General features: G+C 34.5%; 1 protein-coding gene across 1 annotated transcript in view; it reads right to left on the reverse strand.

Moving 5' to 3' along the window:
• Positions 1-26765, reverse strand: part of LOC132545342 (nuclear receptor coactivator 7-like) — a 55262-nt gene that overhangs the window by 25174 nt on the left and 3323 nt on the right. Inside the window, exon 2 of the mRNA XM_060209019.1 lies at positions 1371-1405. Coding sequence (XP_060065002.1) covers positions 1371-1405 — 35 coding nt within the window. The remainder of the gene's footprint in view (positions 1-1370; positions 1406-26765) is intronic.

Below are 26765 nucleotides of genomic sequence, written 5' to 3' on the forward strand. Positions count from 1 at the left end.
TTTCCTTATTAAGTCAACATCTACCAAGATGACGCTCTCAAGTGCGATATGAATATTCACACATGTTGGTGATCAAGGAAAATTTACCTCTCCACAACTCAACCAATTTTACAAATATCAACATGAAACTTGGTACAAGCATATGTTATTATGATATTTACAATACGTTTTTAGATATCATTAACTTCTTTCAGTATTTTCGGCAACAGTGTCTCATAATTTTTATGTAAATGTACACTTGTGTGCCAAGCTGTTATCAGGACTGTCATTTTACATGTATGAAACTAACACTACAAATATGAATGTACTACAATAATATTAAGTACATATCTTTTGATGTAACCTACTTAATTTATTATCACAAGAGATGTAGTTGAAGATGCTGACCTCTACTATGATTCACAACTTACAGTGCCACCGACAATTATTACAACCGACAATTATTACTCTCCATTATTACATTATTATATTGATTTTTTAAAAATATGTTCGTAAAGTGTCTTTAAAATTCTTATTTAGCTTTTAGATAGACGCTAAAAATAGATGTCAATTATTCCATAATTCTATACATTTCTTCATATTGTCCCATCTCAGAGAATCTTCTGCGGACCTGAGCAATGCTAGTTCGTCCTTGACACTAATCCTGATCTGAATATTTTCATGAACACCTAGTCTGTTAATTTTTGTAAGTTTTTATTGTAATACTTGATTGTCTCATAGGGAGAGTATGCATGTATAATTTTTTTTGAAGGATGGCAGCATTGTTCACACAGTCTAGCATATGACTGTCACTAGGTGTCACTGATAATTTGTTGCAATATTTCCACCAATCAGAAAGCTCGAATTGGTAGTAAAAGCTAGTTCAAAAGGATGTGACAATAGGCTGAAACTGTAACAGATTTCCACCAATCAGAAAGCCAGGATAGGTAGTAACAGCTAGTTCAAAAGGATGTGACAATTGGCTGAAATCGTACCTGTATCACATTTAGCCTTAAAAAACTTAATTAGTTTGATACATGGAATGTCAATCTTCAAAATTTCTTAGTTATGGTGAGAATGTGAAAACCCTATATTTTTATGGTGTACGTAATCATTGCACTACATGTATTTCAAAACTACAAACAAATAACTGTAAATAGGGTAAATAGTTACAAATAATATAAACAAAAAAATAAAATAGTAAAATGTTTATGTAAATGTTATCAAGTATTCAAAAGATTATGGTAAATGTTAAAAAAATATCAAAAAGGTTAGTAAATCTTATCAAATATTAAAATTTTCATAGTAATGTTGTTGACTATAGAAATGTTCAAATATAAAACAGATTGTGGTATATGTTATCCAATACCAAAATTAGAATTAGGACTTACCATCACCAGTTGAAGATTCAGTATTACTGCGAAACCTGTAAAATAAGACATAATGTTAGCAATATTATTACTAGTAAAACCATTCATAATTCTATCTACCTAAAACCAACGTCGGAAAAGGTTCAGTGCTGAAAATATTCTATAATCTTCAATATTTCTAGGTCATACATGTTATTACATACAAGGAGAATTTTTTTTAGTTTCTAAAGTTGGATGTAATCAAACATGCCAGATTTTAATTCACATAAAGAGAAGTATGTTTTGCACTAGTTCAGAGTATACATATGTACTTGTTCTGTTGAGTTCATCCCAAATACAAAATTCACTGAGCCAACTGGTATGAGTGCTTTAATTAAAGTTTCAAGTTGACCTCGTGCATTCTGTTTTTAATTTCCTGGACACCAAAGCATCATTGATGATTCCTAACAGGATGAAACAGTGACGTATGATGCGGTTAATTCATGATTTGGCATGTATATTTAACTATCTGTACTGTATGTTCACTGGAGTGTCTATCATAATTCCTGTATCAGCATCAACTGGCTACAAACATTTTTTTATGATTTAAACAATAATTATTTCAACTGATATCTATTTGTTGCCAAATATTGCCAAAAAGAACACCAACATGAGTACGATATTGACAAACTAATGTTTTTAATGTATATATTTGTTGCCAAATATTGCCAAAAAGAACACCAACATGAGTATGATATTGACAAACTAATGTTTTTAATGTATATGGGATTTTTTTGTATCACTTTGATGTTGATCCTTTGAATCAAGAGCCAATTTTTTAACCTATTCAGTTTTTTAAGCTATACAGTTTACTGCCATTATATCATAATCCCATATAGAAAATCACCTTATTTGATCAATTACGGACAGAATTGAACGATCTGACAACTTACAAGCAACATTCATAGTTAAACTTTTGCTTAAAGCTTCTAATGTTTCAATTAGTAATATAATCATGACAGTCTAAACAAGCACAGCCAGAAGAAATGTACCAACATAATAAAGAAATATTATTTTTACTATGAATCCATCAAAGTCAAATTTGGTTTTTTTTTTCAATTTTTGTGGTTATTTATTAATTTCACTTTATGGACTAATATTGTTGCTGTTTTTTCATCTTTGAAAATTGCACACACAAAAAAAAGAACTTTACAAGTAATATGTTGTAATATCTAAAAGCATATCAGCATCCCATCGACTGGCTATATAGGATATCTCTAAATATAAAACTTCACCTGTAAATAATCCATCAATTTCCCTTAAAGAACCTCTCAAGGCATCCTAAATCAATGTATCATCTACAGCACTCCATCACACAGGCCACAAAGCCTTACACACACCAATAAAGGTTACCCCAATCCAGGCCCCAAATTTGACCACTTGGCCTTGTCAACTGATGACAGCCTCCCTGCCTTATTACAGTTGTAAGTCTCCATACTACAGAATCAATATTACTTCCAGGACAGTTAAAGGATTACAAAGGCGACAGTGTCCACCATTATCAAGTACAATAACACTACTTTAACTATGTACATGTATATCTATTTATATTGCAGTTAAGTCAGATTTCAACAATAAAATTTTTCACACCAAATTCAGATTTCCTGATTGTATGCAAAATGGCACACTATCAGTAAATGTCATATTTCCAAACAACTTCAGATACTGAAGAGCCCAATAAAGAGTAAATTGTATCACACCGCTGTTTTTCTTTAAGGGGTGAACTTTTGAAACATTGAGGCAACCCTAGAAATATATTAAGATTGTTTGAAATAACATATGTCTGAAAGTTTCGGAAGAATGTTGTTCAGTACATATGAGTCTAAATGGTGTCACTTTTTGAATGAAATGAAACATGACAGGTATGTTCAACAACAAAGATCTGGGACTAAAACTCCACCACCTGTGTATGTCCGCCAGTATTATGATTCTTGATCTCAGACAGAATGTTTTTAATTCTTATTTCAAGATTCATAAAAGTATCATTGAAACCAAATAAATTTTACTGTTTATTTTTTATGAATGTAATCAACCACTAAACGACAATATTTCCCCTATATGTTATCGGGGTCTTCCCTGAACACCAACTCTGCCTAAGACAACATGATTACATAGGAGGTCAGTTGTGATGACAGTGAGTTATAGTCTGGTGCAGAATTGTGTACAGGTAAATTGTACAGGTAAATCAGATAATCAAGTTCTGATCACTGTTCAGAAAACTGTTAATAACTGTAAAATAAAGGAATCAAATAGATTTGTTAAAACTGTTCCAATCCCAAGCTGTTCAATGGGAAATGTATAAAAGCCCATTACATTTTGGAGAATTATCATATTTCAATCTGCACTTTAAAGCATCAATTTCTCATTGCTTGATTTATAACTTAACTTTTGTCAAATATATTAGTTAATCTTGCACTTTTTCAATTTTAGTATAAATTATCATACCTTATATTATATATATTAATTAATCTTGTACTTTTTTCAGCTTAGTGTGAAGTGTGTTTAATTTGAGTGATATTATTATCTGTGTGTTTTGATACAAGTACAGGATGGCTAACGCTCAGATCAACGTTGAGTTCATCACCAACAGAAGAGGCGGACAGAACCTTTCGCATAATGGATTCATCTACAGACAGATTTGAAGGAATGGCAACAGGACATTCTGGAGACTGAAGAAGAAGGTACTGCATGCCCACCCCAACATCTACAACATCTACACCATCAACCATACAGACAGAACATGTATGACATCAGACGGATTCAGAGAGATGTAGGAGGCACCATTCAACCCCAGAAGAAGAAATACACTGACAGACGCCTTGCCACCTTGGAGGGCCGTTATCAGACTGGGACAATCAACCTGATGACCTTTGCTGATTCAGCATCCGAGCTTCTCCATCTTGGATAGAGTGTTTTGTGTTTTCTAGTAACGACTAATCTTGTACTTGACTCTCAAAGGTTGCAAAAGGACATAATATCTCGATAAAGTGGATAATGTATTGTCATAGATAAACGAGTCGGTGCTAGTTCAGCTTCATTTATTGGTTTATTGTTTGTTCTAAATAATAGTTTATTTTAATGCTAAAATGCGCATATTGATTCACTATTACTTGTATAAACATAAATTCAATCTAATTGCTGACATCAGTATATCAATGTGACTTGATGAATTTTATTTATTAACTACACATATTCTTACATGGTAATCTTTAAATTATGAATAATAATATTGAATATCAATATTTAATAACTATTTTATAATACCTTTATATGCTAAAAATTGTCTTACAATTAATTAAGACAAATAGAAACTTTATCTATGTCATTATTGATATGTAAGTATCCTATTTACAAAATAAGTTGACATTCTTAGTTGAAACAGACTATAAGTTTAGCTTCAAAGGATTCCCTATATAAACACCTTCCTTTCATGTTGGCAGAGTTGGTGTTCGGGGAATGAGTCATCTTATCTATATTTTTGTTTGTTTAGATTATCGCCCCATGAACATTTTGAGGTGGGGTGTCCCTTTTTGGTAGCTGGAAGCTAAATGTGAATAATAAACAAATCAGTAAGCTCTTCTCTTGCTACCCAGAGCAATAAGCACCATCATTACAAAAGGGTCCATTTCTCAACTCCCTGAGAAACAAAACCTTCCAGGGAGTGTTGAACCATGCACCCCAGATCTTCACCTCTGGTTGCAAAGGCCAACATACTACCATTTTATCTAAAACAAATAAAAATCAATAATGTATATATATATATATATATATATATATATATATATATATACATATATGGACCACTTTTACATAAAACTATGTGAAGGGAGGAACTCACAAGATATTATGACACAAAAGTGAAAAAGTGAGCTGGTTTCAATGTTTACATAACCAGAAAATTTTAACACTAACACATAGTCATTGGCAATATGTCAATGTATGTTGAAACATGTTACATATAGCTTGTTACAACATGGCTCTTAAAGTAAAAAAGACTTCAATGCCTGATGGATTTTTTTACCTTTTATAAACCTGTAACGCATTTCCATTAAAATATTTCAAATAAAATCCTCAAAGTATGCCAATTTTACTTACAAGCACACTGTCATGGTTGTAATATAGTTTGGAGTTAAGAGTCAAAAGTTTAAGTACTAGGTACATAGCAAAATTATCATCAAAGAATTTCACAAAATCATATGCTGGCATCTTCCAAACCAACTGTCAATAGGCCAAATCTATTTGAGTCCTGTTTCTGAACACACAGTGGTTCAGTGACAACAATATAATAAGCTTTAGAGACCTAAACATGATACATGCCAACCTACCTATCCTAGTGGAGCAAAGATTGTGATCTTTGAGAATTTTCATATAATTGGAATTAGAACATATATGGCAGTTTATCAAATATTTCATTTTTCAATAAAATGTAGCTGAAACATTTGATAACAATGCTTGTAGGTGATTGATTGCCTGTCCAACTTTTATCATTGTTTTCTCAAAGGCAATCAACGCACAACTCAAAAACAACCTTTAGCTAGAACAAATATAGTTTGGTATTGAAACATATTGATGAAATCATTAATGTCTGATTTTAAAACATTTAGAAGAACCATATTGATGTTATAATTGGACTTTAATTCCTCACAACTACCATGTGTACATAATTTATCTTTGAGTTAAGAAGGTCAGGAAATAATTTTCTGTTGGCATTGAATTCATCACAAATGTTCTTCAAAACATGATATCAAACTGAACATTGGCGAAAGAACTGTAAATGTTTCTTTTTTACTCACTCACCCAGCTTAAAATTCTGTGGAAGCCTCTAGATATTACGGGAATTGAAAGGCCGATCGGGGTTTGCTTATATTTTTCATTTGTTGAGTATATTCATTTAACAGCCAGGGTCAATTCAAGTTGGGGTCTCTTTCTAAAAGCTGGTGGCTAAGTAACTTAAGAATTGCAGGAGGCCCACAAAATATTCTCCATAGTATTGTTTCACTCAATGGCACAACTATAGTAGCCAGGTCTGAATCCGTAAGTTCACAACTGCATAGGAATCAAACCAATTTGCCATACACAAACTTCAGATATTCACCTGACTCTGCAAAATTGCCTTCCTTTATTGAAGTAATTATCTTCTTAACAAGAGTCACAATGGGCCTGTATCACTCACCTCTAAAGAATTCCTTATTCTTTATGTCAATGTATGAAAAAATTATATTGTCTTAAACAGGATGTGACATAAGGGTATCTATATATAGAATCACTTTCATATATCCAATTTAAAATCCCACAACACCAGATAGAAGTTGGTGTGTTGCTGGTACCAGCCAATATCGGAGGAAATGATGGATGATAGTAATTACTGCAAGAAGATGGCACGAAATGTGATGTATCTGTGCTATTGATCAGGTCACAGAATTCTCATCAAATATTTGGGAGTTTGGCAGGACATCAAAGTTTCAGCAAAAAATATATAGGTAAAGTCTGTGTGGATAAAAGTTTCCATTTTATATACGATGTCATGACTCTTCTATAAAACTAGACATATTAGACAATAAGTATCATAAAAATGTGACCAACCACTCTGGCATGTGTACTGACAGGAGAACAAGCAGCAATAAAAACACTTTTTCCAGTTCCAGTTTTAATAAAGTCTTTCAGTATCCTCACTCATGTTTCTACAATGAAATGACCATATCTCTTCTTAATGTCTTTGAGGCCTTTTTTTATCTATCTTTCAGAGCACAAACAACCTTCTGCTATTTGTATCATTTCTCAGTTCCTATACCTCTGAAACCATTAAAAAGTCCTTCTGCTGGTGTTATCCATTCTCTGTCTCCTCCCTCAGATCACAGACAACCTCCTCCAGCTTCACTTGGTCTTCTTCCTCAGATAACAACATTTACCTACTGATATGCCTTCTCTGACTCTACATCTCTGAGCACAAACAACCTTCCTTCTTCTGCTTGAATGCCTTCTTTCTCTCTCTCCCTCAAATCACAGACAACCTTCACTCGTTGGTGTCCCTTCTGTCTCTCCCTCAAATCACAGACAACTTTCACTTGCTGGTATCCCTTCTGTCTCTCCCTCCAATCACAGACAACCTTCACTTGTTGGTATCCCTTCTGTCTCTCCCTCCAATCACAGACAACCTTCACTTGCTGGAATCCCTTCTGTCTCTCCCTCCAATCACAGACAACCTTCACTTGCTGGTATCCCTTCTGTCTCTCCCTCCAATCACAGACAACCTTCACTTGATGGAATTCCTTCGGTCTCTCCCTCCAATCACAGACAACCTTCACTTGCTGGAATTCCTTCGGTCTCTCCCTCCAATCACAGACAACCTTCACTTGCTGGTATCCCTTCTCTCTCTTCCTCCAATCACAGACAACCGTCACTCATTGGTATCCCTTCTGTCTCTCCCTCCAATCACAGACTACCTTCACTTGATGGAATCCCTTCTGTCTCTCCCTCCAATCACAGACAACCTTCACTTGCTGGAATTCCTTCTGTCTCTCCCTCCAATCACAGACAACCTTCACTTGCTGGTATCCCTTCTGTCTCTTCCTCCAATCACAGACAACCGTCACTCATTGGTATCCCTTCTGTCTCTCCCTCCAATCACAGACAACCTTCACTTGCTGGAATCCCTTCTGTCTCTCCCTCCAATCACAGACAACCTTCACTTGTTGGTGTCCCTTCTGTCTCTCCCTCCAATCACAGACAACCGTCACTCGTTGGTGTCCCTTCTGTCTCTCCCTCCAATCACAGACATCCTTCACTCGTTGGTTTCCCTTCTGTCTCTCCCTCCAATCACAGACAACCGTCACTCGTTGGTGTCGCTTCTGTCTCTCCCTCCAATCACAGACAACCGTCACTCGTTGGTGTCCCTTCTGTCTCTCCCTCCAATCACAGACAACCTTCACTTGCTGGAATCCCTTCTGTCTCTCCCTTCAATCACAGACATCCTTCCCTTGTTGGTGTCCCTTCTGTCTCTCCCTCCAATCACAGACATCCTTCACTTGTTGGAATCCCTTCTGTCTCTCCCTCCAATCACAGACAACCTTCACTCGTTGGTGTCGCTTCTGTCTCTCCCTCCAATCACAGACAACCGTCACTCGTTGGTGTCGCTTCTGTCTCTCCCTCCAACCACAGACATCCTTCTACTTCTTTGTCTCATCAGTCTCTTTCTACCTTACAGCTTTACTAAACTTTTCCTGAAGAGGTTTAAAAATGCAAAAATCCTTGCATGTCAAAATTGATAAAATGCCAAAGGTCTTGCTGTCAGAATGAAGTTTATTTTTATTGAGTCAAAACAAGAATAATTGAAAAAAAAGAAACCATTTGTGCCAAACCAAACACTACAAGTCCATCTATAGTTTTATCAAATTGTCCAAATGAATATTGATTATGGACAAAGTTAAATTTAAAATAAAAACTAGATACCGAATGGACTTGTAGCGTTCAACTGGAATATAAACATACCACCCAAATATCATGCCTCTAGGCCTTTGAGTTCATTTAATGGTTTTAACAAATCTGACCCCTGTGACCTTCAATATAGATCACGGTCATTTCTTTTCGCAAACTTTGTCAGGATTCACCCTAGGAACATACCATCCAAAATAACAAAACATTCGGTACATTGGTTATTGAGAAAAAGTTGTTTAAAGGAAATTTGATGATGGACAACAGACGGACGATGGAGGAGAGACGATGGACAGCGGTCGATGGACGACACACCAAGGCATAAGCTTACTTGGTCCTTCGGGACAGATTAGCTAAACAATTTATGCTAATGAGTCCTAATAAGTCTGAATAATGGGAACATTGAGTTTCAAGAAAGTCAAAACATTTCCTTAGAGTCACCATATGGAGTACCAGTTTCACTGATTCATGTTCATAATTGTAAATTAAAAAGTTTCACAAAGTGTTCCTGCCAGAGTTTATCAAAGACACTTTAAACTTTCGTTTGAGCTTTACAATGACTAAACCAATGACAACAGGGTGATCTCTATACTTACAAACATGTCTTCAACTTCATTTATAGGCAACACAAAAATGTACCTTGTATGCATGAATTAAACCTTTCCAGATTGTGTTAGATAATGTTAAAGCATGTGTTTATAAAAACAACCATTAAAAGTAAACCTGACACATAAACACTCCTCAACACCTGCACACATGTGAAAATTATTATAATGAATCAGAATTTCAGAACCAACACAAAATAAACATTTCTTACCTAGTTGCTAAAAAATGTCCTAAGTTTTATAAAGGCAATGAAATAGATAGTGATATTATTAGCTACACATTGGTCTGAAGTTGTATTTGATATCAGAGAGCTCTTATCTTATTCTTAGGACTACACTACACTAAACATCTGTCTATGTACCTACTACAGCCATGACTAAGATAGGTAAAACATGGTTATAGATTACAGGATGTACCAAACTCTCATTTCAGTTACCTCATGGAAAGCCAACAGACACAGAACTAAAAGCAATTAACCAGCCTAATGTTCTTGTGACACAGCTAGATTAATAACATGCATGTACAGTCAATGCTATTTTAAAGGCAACCCTTACACCAAGGCTACCTGTCAATAAAAGTTGTAAGTTTGGTTTCCATTGCAATTCATTACAAATGAACCTCTATATAAAGGCCACCTGTGGCTCATATTAATGAATAAATTCTAGTTAAAAATAAAACAGAAAATGTTAGGAGTGAGTTTGTGTCATGAATGCCTCTTATGGTAATGAAGGGACAGCTTAGGACATTTTACAGTATGGTGAATGTCAATGTCCAATGTCTATTTTTTTATCATCTCCGATTCAAAAATGCCTGCAACTTCTTTCTTCAAATGCCCTTCTTCTGCACCAATTCACCGTACTATAACCCGGATTTGCACTATGTACAACCCGGCAAAAAAATTAATGTCCTTGGTTTGGTTTTGAATATAAACAATGATTTTACATAGCATGGTAACTAAAGCTATAATGTCAGGAAGAGGATTACTATAACTGTCTGATGTTTACAGCATTGAACTAGTTTTAGTCCTCACCTGATCCTTTACAGAAAAGTTTACTCTCTAAATATAGCTGGCTTCACAGAAGCAGATTTGTCACAACTTTTACTATTCACAGACATAAAGCACTATATGGAATTTTTTCCCCAATTTCAAAGAAGTTTTTAAACATCAACTTGATGAATTCATTTCTAATATATAATGGCCTGGAAGTCCTGAAAAATGACATTCATTTATCAGAACTTCTAAAGCAAAGGAAGTAGTGAGTCTCCACCTGGGATGAAATTAATCCAGCTGCTCAAACCTTTTTGAGTTTAAGAGAAGTGCCCTTTTGCATGAGACTATTGCTTGGGCTAGACAACAACTGTACTGTAAAATTTACAATAAAAATCTGCCACAAAGACATAGTCAGAAAATCTACTGATACTGATGTTGAAACATTCTACTGATACTGATGTTGAAACATTCTACTGATACTGATGTTGAAACATTCTACTGATACTGATGATAAAACTAATTTTTTTAAATGTAAAAGGTAGATTGGCTTCCTCCTGAAAATTTGTTCTTGCAAGTTGGATGACAATGATATGATGTATATAAAGCCACCAGCCCTGCATTAACTCCTGACCTTTTGTCAGTCTGTTTATGTAATCAATAAATCAATAGGGTAATTACTCACTCCCTGGCTGGCTTCACAAAGAGATTTATCCTGAACACTACTGGACAGTAACAAAATTTCTGGTGTTTTTCTTGTTTTGTGTTAAAGATTTGATTGATAATGAGTGATTTCAAGTTAAAGAAATTTCTTGTAATGTAGCCATGATACCACTTCACAAAAATTATTACTTGATTATGTAAAAACGTTGTTTATTTGTTTTGGCAAAAGAAAAACAATCCAAATTAAACTGGGCCAAAGTATATAGAAACATGTCAATACAAACTTTATACTGAAACTTAAAAATCAAAATTCAAGTAAATTAACAGTGATAAGAACTTAATCAATGAATTGGTGACACATTTATTCCTAAGAACATATACACTGATAAGCACTGATGGAAATGAAGTAAAATGTCTTCTGAGTCATCAATGACTTATTCCAGTCATGCATCAGTGAACATCATAAAGGAAGATAACTTTATCAAGAGTTCCTCGGAACTGTATGTGTCGCCTGCATAAAGTGTCCAGTCTCCCAGAAATCGAACTGAATGTCAAAACTAATCTGTACCCTTGCAACAAGAAGCCAAATACCAAATTTCGTTTCTGTAACTCAAAGCATAACCAAAGAAAGTCCAGAAAACAATATTCCCAGAGAATTTTCTAAGTTCAAAGGGGCATAACTCTGCCAAGAAGGGTCACAGACAGCCGGAAATTGAACTTAATCTGTACCCTTCCAACAAGAAGCCATATACTAAATTTCATACTGATAACTCAAAGCATAACCGGAGAAAGTCTGGAAAACTTTCGTACAGATGTCGCAGATGCCACCGCTGCGTGATTACAGACAAAATGATCCCTAATTGTCCGCCAGCTCTGCAGGCGACACAATAAGTTGACATTCATAATTGAAACAGACTATAACTTTAGCTTCCAAGGATTCCCTATATAAACACCTTCCTTTCAAGTTGGCAGAGTTGGTGTTCGGGGAATGAAATCTGTAAGGTCCTGCTAGGTCCTGTGATGTCTGGTGCATTGGTTTTTTTTAAATGGAAAACACATATCAAGCCTTAAAATTGGTTTGAAACCCTTTATCACTTGGAACCTGTCACAATGATCAGGCCATGTGCTACAAAAACTTCCTGAAAATGAGTCTGGTATGCACATCAGGATTGATTTAAAAACGAAAATATTGTTTTCCAAAAGATCTGATGAGAAAATAATCGAACATGACTTGTTTCGTTTTTATAATAAATTGTGTTTCTTTGGTACTTTTTACAGTGACAATAGGACACAAAGTCACATGATGTCATCATTATGCATGTTGCATCTTTAAATTTAAGTGAACACACTTCTTATACAAAGCTTACAATTCTACAATACACTGATTTTGAAGTTTCACAAAATGAAGTATGGATCAAATGATTACAGAAAATTATCACATAGCCTAACAAGCTTCAACTCAAGATTTGAATTTTCCTATAAAATCTTCCATCCTGGTACAATACAACATGTTTAAAATTTCAGTAACTTTGGCCCCTGGGGTCATGAAATTTACAATTTTGGTAAAGCATCTGAAGGTCTTTCCACCCTTTAAGTCTACTTAATTCTATCATACCTGGGATTTATGAAAAAGAGTTTTGAAGTTTCAATCAATTTTACCATTTTTGGCCCCGCCCCTCAGGCCCCTTGGGGTTGGGGACCATATACTTTAAAATCTTTATGCACCTTAAGCTATGGAAGGTTTTTATAAAACTACATTGAAATTGGTTCAAAAGTTTTCCAGAAGAAGCTGAAAGTGTTAAATGTTTATGACGCACGGCAAGAGGGGATCGCAATAGGTCACCCTGAGACTTTGTCTTTCCTCAAATCACTCATTGCTTAAATTACCATAAGCACTTGTAACATGGCAGTAAAATGTCCCCTATGCAAATTTCACAACATCTGATACAGTCGATGAAGTGTGGTGTATCAAAAGTGAACAGTTCATCCGTGTCAGCTATTTTTGTTAGCAATGTTTATAGATTGTCCGTGTCAGCTATTTGTGTTAGCAATGTTTAATAATATAAAGCATTCTTCTGGATACATCCCATCAAAGTTTGAGATACACAATGAACGATGATGCCCCATTATGGTGCCTTCACTGTAATGGATTAATAAATTATGTGGCAAAATACCAGCTGATGACACTGTAGTGCCCATGTGAATTTGACCACATGTGAAGTGTGAATATGGCATGAACGTTCACAATAATTTATGAAAGTAGGTTAGATGTTTCTAAGAATAAACAAACAAAAGTTAAGGAAAATCATTGTGCATACGTGAAAAACAATGCAGACGAAAAAATTTGGTCATTAAACAATTAATGTTAGAAACAAGTCTGTTCAGAGCATCAGAAAGTTAACTTCTAGGTAAGCTGTTTGAAAAGACATGTCAACTGTTAATGTCATGTTCCACTTATTATCACATTTTCCCTTGAAATCCACTCTAACATTGAATTTAACAAAGCTACCACGTACCAGAATATACAGTAAAACCTTGCTTTTGTTGAAGAGAAAAACCGATATCTGTAAATTTCTCGTATTGCTATAAACTTGTCATCCTGTCAATTAACTACAGACAATAAACCTGGCATCCATGTAGAATCAGAAAAATATGGCTTATATATAAGAGATTTAAAAGAGAAACCATACATATGAGAGCCCAGGGAGCTGTTGTGACTAATTAACTTCTGTGTTGGCTCCAAAGCAACGCCTGATCTTACAGTACTTAATACTGAGCTACAAAAAGACATAACTGATAAAAGTAATGTTTTTGTTTATTGTTTTTTTGTTTTTGTTTACATTAAAGTGCTCTATCTGTAAGACATCTGCTGCTGAAACAATAATGAAGTTTTGAGCCCTGTGCTACAACCCTATACTAGGTTTTCAGCTGATAAAGATAAAAAGGTTTTGAGCATACAACAATCACATACTAAGATTTTCAGCCAATACAGTAAGTTTTTATGCAAACCACAATCCTTTACTAAGATTTTCAGCAATCACAGTAAGGTTTTGTACACAATACAAGCCTTTACTAAGATTTTCAGCTATCACAGTGAGGTTGTGTGCATACTACAACCCTTATTAAGATTTTCAGCTATCACAGTGAGGTTGTGTGCACACTACAACCCTTTACCAAGATTTTCAGCTATCACAGTGAGGTTGTGTACACAATACAAGCCTTTACTAAGATTTTCAGCTATCACAGTGAGGTTGTGTACACACTACAACCCTTTTTAAGATTTTCAGCTATCACGGTGAGGTTGTGTACACACTACAACACTTTACTAAGGTTTTCAGCTATCACAGTGAGGTTGTGTGCACACTACAACCCTTTACCAAGGTTTTCAGCTATCACAGTGAGGTTGTGTGCACAGTACAACCCTTTACCAAGATTTTCAGCTATCACAGTGAGGTTGTGTACACACTACAACCCTTTACTAAGATTTTCAGCTATCACAGTGAGGTTGTGTGCACACTACAACACTTTACTAAGATTTTTAGCTATCACAGTGAGGTTGTGTACACACTACAACCCTTTACTAAGATTTTCAGCTATCACAGTGAGGTTGTGTGCACACTACAACACTTTACTAAGATTTTTAGCTATCACAGTGAGGTTGTGTACACACTACAACCCTTTACTAAGATTTTCAGCTATCACAGTGAGGTTGTGTGCACACTACAACACTTTACTAAGATTTTTAGCTATCACAGTGAGGTTGTGTACACACTACAACCCTTTACTAAGATTTTCAGCTATCACAGTGAGGTTGTGTGCACACTACAACACTTTACTAAGATTTTTAGCTATCACAGTGAGGTTGTGTGCACACTACAACCCTTTACTAAGATTTTTAGCTATCACAGTGAGGTTGTGTACACACTACAACCCTTTACTAAGATTTTCAGCTATCACAGTGAGGTTGTGTACACACTACAACCCTTTACTAAGATTTTCAGCTATCACAGTGAGGTTTTATGCACACTACAACCCTTTACCAAGGTTTTCAGCTATCACAGTGAGGTTTTGTACACACTACACAAGACATGAAGACTTGAGCTTACTTTACAAGACAATAATAAACACTAGCCTTGTAAAATTAAAGCTAATATGACTACATCAGTCCATTATTGAAGCTTTCTGCTGACTTTCAGATTATTATACAAGGCTATATGTTGACAATAATCACGTTCTTTATGTCATCATCATCATCAATATATATGATCTACAGTATTGTATCTAAACTCCTGTAATAAACAGCTTTGACAAACCGACTGTAACTGTCCAGAGTGGTGGTTCACATGTATTGATCACCCACATATTCCCACCCTCCAAACAAATAGGACATCTTAATAGCTTCATCGAAAATCTGACCAATCTATGTCTTGCCCCAGCATCCTGTCTTTCATTACAACAAGAGGTATCTTTGACAACTGCGCTTGATCAATTACATTGTGATAGCAATTTGATCTTGCACTTGATGTGTAGAGAGATGAGGGATGGTACATTTCCCCTTATCTATTGTATCTACATATTGATTTATCCTTGTACTTTTAAAGCTACTGTGAATCGTGCAGTAGAGTGATATTTTTGTACTGATTCACAGCAGGAAACACCAATGCTCCTTGTTAAAAACTGGATTATTTTCCTAAATTTAAGGCACATTGGATACCTGACCTCCCCAATTTCTAAGACATTATAACAGGCAAAAGCAGCAGTAAAGTTCCCTTTTATAAACCTGCAGTAAACATACAGATAGTATATACTAAAAATGATTTTAAACTTAAATATGGGTATGCCTGTATATCTCTGCATTGGGGAAATAGTAAATCTAACAATGGATTATAAATAGGAAAAATTTCTATTATTACAACGTGATCATGTTGATTCTATTTTCATGAAAGTTAAATTAAATACATAAATAAGTTCATGTCTGTCAACAGAAAGCCAACCTTTCAATATCTGTTAAGTACAATTTTGAATCAAAATGCTATTTCATTGTCCTTTCAGGTTTATCATTATATTAAATATATTTCAGGAACATTACGTATGGAATGGATATGCAGTCTATCAATATGGCCCTTAAGACATAGCATCTAAAGAAATGGTAACATAATGTGAACGTTATTTAAACTTATTTATAAAATTTATTCTACAACAATTCAAAACAAATTATTACAACTTATACTAATAACTCTTTTCGACTTAAAAAGTGCACGGATTTTACTGTGGGAGAAAACAAGAAGTACCCAGGGAAAAACCCTTGGTCGGACAGGTGACCCACCTACCTTTCACATTCGTTCCAGGAATCAAACCCTGGACAGCTAGGGAAAGGCAAATGTGTTATCATTTGGTATGTCTCCTGAAATGAAGTAAAATTTACTCCAGATTTCAGAAACCACCCCTGATTTAATCCCGTAAAATCACAAATACCCTGGAGCATTTGTGCTAGAGTTGTGGTGTGTCCAATGCAGTGTTGACACAGGTGACTTCAACAATCAAGACTATTGTTTAAGGTTTTGTTTGCCACACTTGATTCGGCAGAATTTCGTCCAGTCATTAACAAACATACTGATAACAACTGATAATCATCATACTTGATAAAAAAACAGACAAAGAGTTTCTAAAGTGTTGAAAATAACTGTTAACTTACAGTGTTTTAATCTATATGATTGAGTAATGCAACTTTGGAATGTATCTAATAGATTGTTTACATATATCAGGAAGGAAAATACATGTTTTTTTAACTTTCCAAAATATAAAGTTCTAATTTTTGTCAAATAAAACTACGTGACTTCATACGCTATTGTTCAGTGTTACTATGTATCTACTGAAGAGAAAACATTCCCTTCCTGGACCTGCTGGTCATATTGGATTGCTATACAATAAAACTATGTTTGATTAGTTTTTATATGAAAATGCAGTACAGCGAAATCAAATTCTACAATAATAAACATAATTGTAAAAACTTTTTCTAGTGTTACTACTACTGGTGTATGTGTATTTAATGTTTGTAAATGTAACGGCTACTTCTAGTGTTACTACAGGTTTAAGTGTATCTAATGTTTGTAAATGTAACGACTACTTCTAGTGTTACTACAGGTTTAAGTGTATCTAATGTTTGTAAATGTAACGACTACTTCTAGTGTTACTACAGGTTTAAGTGTATCTAATGTTTGTAAATGTAACGACTACTTCAAGTGTTACTACTACTGGTATAAGTATATCTAATGTTTGTAAATGTAACGGCTACTTCTAGTGTTACTACTACTGGTATAAGTGTATCTAATGTTTGTAAATGTAACGACTACTTCTAGTGTTACTACAGGTTTAAGTGTATCTAATGTTTGTAAATGTAACGGCTACTTCAAGTGTTACTACTACAGGTTTAAGTGTATCTAATGTTTGTAAATGTAACGGCTACTTCTAGTGTTACTACAGGTATAAGTGTATCTAATGTTTGTAAATGTAACGACTACTTCTAGTGTTACTACAGGTTTAAGTGTATCTAATGTTTGTAAATGTAACGGCTACTTCTAGTGTTACTACAGGTGTAAGTGTATCTAATGTTTGTAAATGTAACGGCTACTTCTAGTGTTACTACAGGTTTAAGTGTATCTAATGTTTGTAAATGTAACGGCTACTTCTAGTGTTACTACTGGTGTAAGTGTATCTAATATTTGTAAATGTAACGGCTACTTCTAGTGTTACTACTACTGGTGTAAGTGTATCTAATGTTTGTAAATGTAACGACTACTTCCAGTGTTACTACAGGTGTAAGTGTATCTAATGTTTGTAAATGTAACGACTACTTCTAGTGTTACTACAGGTGTAAGTGTATCTAATGTTTGTAAATGTAACGGCTACTTCTAGTGTTACTACAGGTGTTAGTGTATCTAATATTTGTAAATGTAACGGCTACTTCTAGTGTTACTACTACTGGTGTAAGTGTATCTAATGTTTGTAAATGTAACGGCTACTTCTAGTGTTACTACAGGTGTAAGTGTATCTAATGTTTGTAAATGTAACGGCTACTTCTAGTGTTACTACTACTGGTATCAGTGTATCTAATGTTTGTAAATGTAACGACTGCTTCTAGTGTTACTACAGGTTTAAGTGTATCTAATGTTTGTAAATGTAACAACTGCTTCTAGTGTTACTACAGGTGTAAGTGTATCTAATGTTTGTAAATGTAACAACTGCTTCTAGTGTTACTACAGGTGTAAGTATATCTAATGTTTGTAAATGTAAAGTTCTGGGTAATTTCCACTAGGCTTTTTCTGTCTTGCCAAATTAAATGGGATCATTCTGATAGTTTGAAAAGGGATTCCTGAAAATAACATGGGTTCCTTGTAATTTCTATATAATTCAAAATGCTAGTGTTAGAGTAAGCTTAAACACAAACTCTGAATATAATAAAAGCTCATCCTATATCAATGACTATACAATCACCAACACATGCCGTTCATGTGACTTCTCTGTTAAAAATCTTGGAGTCAGAGGTTATTTATCAGCAGCCTGGGCTTATTATAGGATACATTGTCTCTATTATAATCAACACTTGTGAATTATTGACAGTCTTTAAAAAGGGGACATCAATAACAGCTGAAAACTCAAAGTATATGTATGTCATGGAGCACTGGTTACTTCAAAACTTTGGAGTGATTTTAATAAGAAAATTAATGAGTGGGTTGAATGCAAATAAAATACATACCTAGCCTAGCTTAGTATAGCACAGCATAGCATAGTGTAACATAGCATAGCACAGCATAGCAAAGCATAGCATAGCCTAGCATAACATAGAATAGCAAATAACATAGCATATCATATCATATCATATATCATATCATATCAAAGCATAGCATACCATATATCATATCATATCATATCATATCATACCATACCATAGCATAGCATAGCATATCATAGCATAGCATAGCATAGCATAGCATAGCATAACATAGCGTAGTCTAGCCTAGCATAATGTAGCATAGCATAGTGTTGCATAACTTAGCCTAGCATAGCACAGCATAACAGAGCATAGAATAGCATAGCGTAGCATAGCATAGCATAGCATAGTAGCGTAGCATAGCATAGGATCTCTGGCTTGGATTTTATATATCTATATTGATTTCTAGCTGATATTAAGATATGATCAAGCAGCTCATGCTAGCACTAGACATAATATAATGCACAGCTCAGCTGTTGATAGATGATGCACTCGCTGTACAGTCTGTCTAAAGCTCTGGCTCACATAAATATCACTATCTACATGATGTACTCTTTGAAGGTTACATCATCTATGAGTTGTGGTAGATTTTCAATCATTCCTGATCAAGTAATACCCTCTGGACATCCTCCAAAATAGACACTAGTACAAACAATAAGATCATGTCTATTCTGAGCGAATATATTGATTTCTGTATAAATATCAAATTAATTTCGATCAGTGATATGTTTTTCTTTGACAAAAGTCATGTTCAGAAGACTTATACATGTATGTTACATCCTATTAGTTTCTGTGTACTTATCATTCAGGGTTTTCATGTTAGCAATATGGCAACTTTTTGGTCCACTGGTACTTTTGAACAAAGCTGAAGTTCAGTAACGTCATTCCTGTACAATATATATATATATATATTTTTAAATATTGCCTGTCCCTTTTCACATTGAGTTTACATTCTTTTTATTTATGTATATAAGTAGATAGTTTGTATACAAACATTCTGAAAATGAGTTAGAATTAATTTGTCATTACAGAGTTGATTGTTACTCTATATTTGTAATCAATGATCTAGAGATCTCCACTCACATCCATATCTTCTCATCCAGTAGATTTGATCAGTGTTTTAAAATTAATGTGTAACTATGTGAAAGTTTGATAGAAACTTATTTATAGGGCGAAAATCAACTAAAATTGATATCACAGCAAACTATATCAATTCAGAAAGAGATAAGAGAACACTGAATTGCAGATCAAACTGTGAAAAATTATGTAATATTGCTCAGTGCCTGGAGCTATCAAGGGAGACAACTGTTCTCTCCGTGTAGTAGTTAGGGTAGTTGTTTGTAACACAATAGGCGACTGTTGTTGACATTGGTTATATATGTACTTGGATACTAAATATTTTAACATTTATCAATCTGTTTGACCCAGCATTCACTATCGGGGAAAGGTTAAGTACATACACTTTATCAGCTGAGTGATTTGGTACTGATGTACCAAATAGAGGCCTCCGCTAGAGCGTAATAAATACTGAACCGGCTGGGAGCACTTCATCATAAATGACCATGAAAACAATAAGATATGTTTACATTTATAGATATGATTTTTTTCCGTATCACAAACCTAATCAACTCTTAATTGTTCAATGTTGTTTCAGTGTTGTTTGTTTTTCTAAATGGGTTTATAATCAGTAGACAGGTTAGAAATATGCACTGTGATCTAATAGATGTACAGCCATTTACCTTTAGGCCATAACAAGGTAAATAAATGGTGGGGAAATTAAGTCCTTTTGGTGTAACTGTGTGATTCAAATGACCTACTGATGTATACACATTAGGGATATCTACAGATCTTGTACATGTCCATCAGGGACATTTTCAAATCTACTACACACCTGTACATAGGTAACATGTACAAGTCAAGAAACACATGTACATCAGAGAGGGGCTACTAACACACCGGTATATCATGGGACATGTATGAAAGTGGAAAGTTCAATAAATAATTATATCTGTATACTAAGAGCAGGTATAAGTTTAGTAATTAACACACCTGTACAGCAGGAGCAGGTATAAGTTTAGTAATTAACACACCTGTACAGCAGGAGCAGGTATAAGTTTAGTAATTAACACACCTGTACAGCAGGAACATGTATAAGTTTAGTAATTAACACACCTGTACAGCAGGAACATGTATAAGTTTAGTAATTAACACACCTGTACAGCAGGAACATGTATAAGTTTAGTAATTAACACACCTGTACAGCAGGAACATGTATAAGTTTGGTAATTAACACACCTGTACAGCAGGAGCAGGTATAAGTTTGGTAATGAACACACCTGTACAACAGGAACATGTATAAGTTTAGTAATTAACACACCTGTACAGCAGGAGCAGGTATAAGTTTGGTAATTAACACACCTGTACAGCAGGAGCAGGTATAAGTTTGGTAATTAACACACCTGTACAGCAGGAGCATGTATAAGTTTAGTAATTAACACACCTGTGCATCAGGAACATGTTGTAATTTAGTTATTAAACACCTTTACGTAAGGGATCTGTTTCAATTGAAGATCATATGCTTCAGACATGAACCAGTATATGTGTCTGACATTACATATGCCTTTAGTCATGAACCAGTACATCTGTGTCTGACATTACATATGCCTTCAGACATGAACCAGTATATTTGTGTCTGACATTACATATGCCTTCAGACATGAACCAGTATATTTGTGTCTGACATTACATATGCCTTCAGACATGAACCAGTATATCCGTGTCTGACATTACATATGCCTTCAGAGATGAACCAGTATATGTGTCTGACATTACATATGCCTTCAGACATGAACCAGTATATCCGTGTCTGACATTACATATGCCTTCAGCCATGAACCAGTATATCTGTGTCTGACATTACATATGCCTTCAGACATGAACCAGTACATGTGTCTGACATTACATATGCCCTCAGACATGAACCAGTATATCTGTGTCTGACATTACATATGCCTTCAGACATGAACCAGTATATCTGTGTCTGACATTACATATGCCTTCAGACATGAACTAGTATATCTGTGTCTGTCATTACATATGCCTTCAGTCATGAACCAGCATCTGTGTCTGACATTACATATGCCTTCAGACATGAACCAGTATATGTGTCTGACATTACATATGCCTTCAGACATGAACCAGTATATCCGTGTCTGACATTACATATGCCTTCAGACTTGAACCAGTACATGTGTCTGACATTACATATGCCTTCAGACATGAACCAGTATATCCGTGTCTGACATTACATATGCCTTCAGACATGAACCAGTATATCCGTGTCTGACATTACATATGCCTTCAGACATGAACCAGTACATGTGTCTGACATTACATATGCCTTCAGACATGAACCAGTATATGTGTCTGACATTACATATGCCTTCAGAGATGAATCAGTATATCTGTGTCTGTCATTACAACTATTGACTCCTACATATTGATTACACCACATGTCACTTAATCTGCCCGACTTTAATTGTATGAGGCAAATTATCAGACTGAGATTCTTATTTATTTACATTAAATACAAACTACACAGATATTGTGACAAGTCTGACTGACTGATTTCTAGACAATGATAACTTACATCATATACCTATATTTATCCAAATATAAGTTAATTATAGTGAGAAGTTAACGTGAATAGGTTGGTAGGTTAGATGATGAAACATAAGTAGGTCACAGAGATCAACCAGAGACTGATGTGCAATTAAAGTGTCTTCTAAATCAACATTGGGTTAATAGAGTCCAGTCAATATATTGAATAGAGTATCTCCAACAAACAAGGTACCACAACATCATTGTACAGGCATACTTTATGACCCTTTCACTGTACCAGATAGCCTTTCCTATGTAACACCATATTTACCCAATAATAAGCCCATGTCAGGTAATAAGCTCAGCCATATGTATAGCAGTGTTAATAGAACAAAAGACGTGTCATACATATGTATTATACCTTGATGGGTTTATTACAGGACAGCGTATAGATATGGTGTTATCATGCTATACTAGGCACATTCCTGAATAGCACCTTCTAATACAAATTTTAGCAGCACTTGATAAAGCTGATCTATAACTAGAAGTTATTGTGAGAAAATAGTTGGGCAATACAAAATCTTCACAAAAAATTTTTGGATCCATTCTGTATATGTCTCCAGTCGCAAGACAAAACTATCTTGGTTCTTCAGAAACAGAAATAACAAAATTTCTAAAGTCAAAGTTCAAAATGGAAGCAATTTTGAAATTCTGATCAAACTGAATTGTGGTACACACATCTAGAACCAATATTGAACATGATAGTAACAAAACTGTTTATGTAAGTTCGACAAACTGACTGCAGAGAAATTCTTTACTAAAACTTAAAGGTCAGTAGCCAGTCTACATTCAACGTCTCATTTTGAGGCAATAATTTAGTTTTAATGTGTAATAACAGGCCCTTCCATGTCTGTTCATGAAAATTTGTAACAGATTTTATGGTCAAAGCTAATTTTATACTAATGGTCTCTGGGCTTCATACATGAAAAATATGGTAATCAATTGAGATCACATTTGCATTTGAACAAGGTAGTTTTCCTTATCAACCAATATAACGTATCTATATATATACACACACTGCTGGTGTATAAGTATATTGATCAGTGTACTAGCACTTTATGTGATTATAATGTATCTATGGTTGTGTTGTGCTGACAGACAAAAGCCCAGCTGTTCACAAAAACCCTCTGTTGTACAATGAATTATCTCTTTTTATTAAGCATTGTCTTAAACGTCATATGTATCGGACCTGAGGTCACATGTACCGATTTGTAGATTTAATTGTGTGACTATAGGGCAGTGAGTCATAGTGATTTTCTGACCACAAATATCTGAATCAACCAATTAGATATTTTCCTCGGATATTCATTTTGAGACATCTTCCTCTCTCAAATGCAGTTCCACATCAGATTGATGCAGAAGGTGATTAAGTGATTCCATGTCTGGAAATAGTTCTACATTACGCAAAAAAGGGATATTTATGAGGCTAATGATAGAATAAATATCCAAAAAATGGCTCCATTTTAAGTACTGTTTTAAAGTTACCCCCCTCCTCTCCAATGAGACCCTACTTTACCATTGGTTTTAGTGAAATTGTGCTGTTTGATAACAGCTTCAATTTATCAAGACAACCTGGTATCCTAACAGGTTTTGGCCTTGATTTTGGCTTTTGGTAAAATCTGTTTACATCATAATTTAAATGGCAATACAACCTAGAACCCTCCACTCAATTTTATCCACATACCTGTTTTCAAGCAAAACACAGTCATTTCACATGAGTGAGAAGCTTAATCAGGTGACTGATCACATGGTACATGTGACGTAAAAGTGTTACTTCGAGTGGCTTTGTCTTAAATATGTAAACAGTGGTTTAAAAGTCAGACTCTTCTCATATAATCCTGTTTTTATTGAAAGTGAAATATTCTACTTTAATGAAACACTTTATGTTGTTGTACGACAACAAATCTGTTTAGATAAGAATAATGGAAAATTTGTATCAAAGGATCATGATTCAGCGATATTTATTTCTACATGGACATACATCGCCAAAGACATGGTAAAAACAGCTGTAACTGTTATGAAATAACTTTTTGATATATAACATGAAATATGATAGGTGTACAAGGTTTTTCCTAATTTCAGCTTGTCAGTTTCAGAGTTATGAAATTGTTTTATGACCGACGTATTTAAAGACGAAGACATGACACATACTTTCATGTCCATACATGTGTATGTGTGGCAACAATTGCAACATAATAAAACAATTATGCAAATATCCAGAACTAATTAAGAATAGCAATATAAATCCCAGTGACAGTTCGGCCGTAAACTTGAATATGTATATCACCTGTGTACTTTGACTAGCAATACATTTTTGCCATATGGAAACATTACAATATAATTTGCATTTAATGCAGGTCCAGATATTGACATTTACATGGAACAATTTTCAATACATAATTTACAGTTATGAAATGATCTCCGAGACAGGGTGAAATGGCTGATTTCTATGTTTAGATGCCTTTCATGTCGGTGTTTGTTTTGTTTACATTGTGATCATAACAGGTTAATTAAACAAACCAACAACCAACTAACGCTTATGGTTACATACTACAGGAAGGCTAAACGGTTTCGCTGGAGGGGTTTGTTAGGACAGAGACGTAGCTGCTTATACATTTTATACGTTTTCCATTCACTTCAACTATTTTGTGAAAAAAAAATCAGTATGATTTGTTATTGAAATATATTGCTTGAATCGTTACAGAGAACAAGTATCAAAATGATTCCGAGGTTACAGAGAACAAGTATCAAAATGTATGTCACGATATTTCACTCGATCTATTGGTCATCAGTTTGATTCCGAGGTTACAGAGAACAAGTATCAAAATGTATGTCACGATATTTCACTCGATCTATTGGTCATCAGTTTGATTCCGAGGTTACAGAGAACAAGTATCAAAATGTATGTCACAATATTTCACTCGATCTATTGGTCATCAGTTTGATTCCGAGGTTACAGAGAACAACCATCAAAATGTATGTCATGAAATTTCACCTACTGGTCTTCAGTTTGATTCCCTTGGGTTGCTAATAAGCATATATCTGCATGTGGAATGCCACAATTCAAGGATGTACATTACATAACAATCAATCGTGTCATTTTTAGGACATTTGTTATCACTGAATCTCAACCATATGACAAAATCTAGTTAAAAGTAACACTAAACTAGCAGTTATTCTAGATAAATGCTATGCATCATCTCGGACTAAGTCGTTCACGTAATTGTAAGCAGCAATCTCTGGTTGTTACATTCCATTTAATAAATATTTTAAAAAAGAAAGAGAAAAAAACACAATTTTTATCTGTCATATATCATCAAGAAGACAATACTCTATATACAAAGTTAAGTTTCATTTTAAAAACGATTTTGAACATTTGTAAATAAATACAGGCATGACCTGTGAAGTAGTTTCTTAGCAGGTAAATAGAGTATCACAATGGCCGAAGTAACACTTTGACAACACACCATCATGTGACCTTGTTTCGCATTCAAAATAGGCATATTCTCAAGAACTAAGGGGGCAGGACCAGCTTTCACGGTTGTCTGTATACCTAGAGAGACGAATACCGCAAACTACATAATTTAGACAAGTGCATCATGTGTAGCATTATGACAAACTGTGGACAACACTCTTTAATTTTCAAATTTTATCCAACCACAAGTGATTTACTGTTAACTAAAAGAACACTTATATTGTTTTGGCAAGAAAAGATTTTGTGAATACTATATTTCCTAAAAATCAAATTTTAACAAAAATGGATTTTTATGGAAAACCTTGAAATCTGATTCCCACAAAAATATAGGACTTTACAGTTATTCTATCAAAAGAAAGTATACATTTGCTTGATAACAACTTTAAGTAAAGATTTAAAGTTTTAATGTCTCAAGTCTGATCTCTTAAGACTTAGAATGGCATTCCAGCAGACAAACAGAATTTGAATATAAAACACAAATCAAAGCAAAATTATTCAATTTAGAATTATGATTTAACTGTAAACTTGTGTCAAAATACAGCCGTCATAGTTGCCTGTCTTCCGCATTCATTTAAGATTGCTGACTGGAAGGTTTCTAGTCGTTAAGTCAATAGATTTTGTATGATTTTTCCAGGTGAACCCTGGACACCATTTCCAAAATTTAGAGAAATCCCACTACTCAGAGATAAAGTGACTCCTCAAAACTTGAGGGAGTCCTACAGGAAAATCATGAGTCCAGACCTCAACTATCTAAGTCCCAAAAATCACTATTAGTCAAACACT

Source organism: Ylistrum balloti, unplaced genomic scaffold (genome assembly GCF_031769215.1).
Source record: "Ylistrum balloti isolate Yb309-2 unplaced genomic scaffold, AGI_CSIRO_Ybal_v1 Utg369840, whole genome shotgun sequence".
NCBI lineage: Eukaryota > Metazoa > Mollusca > Bivalvia > Pectinida > Pectinidae > Ylistrum > Ylistrum balloti.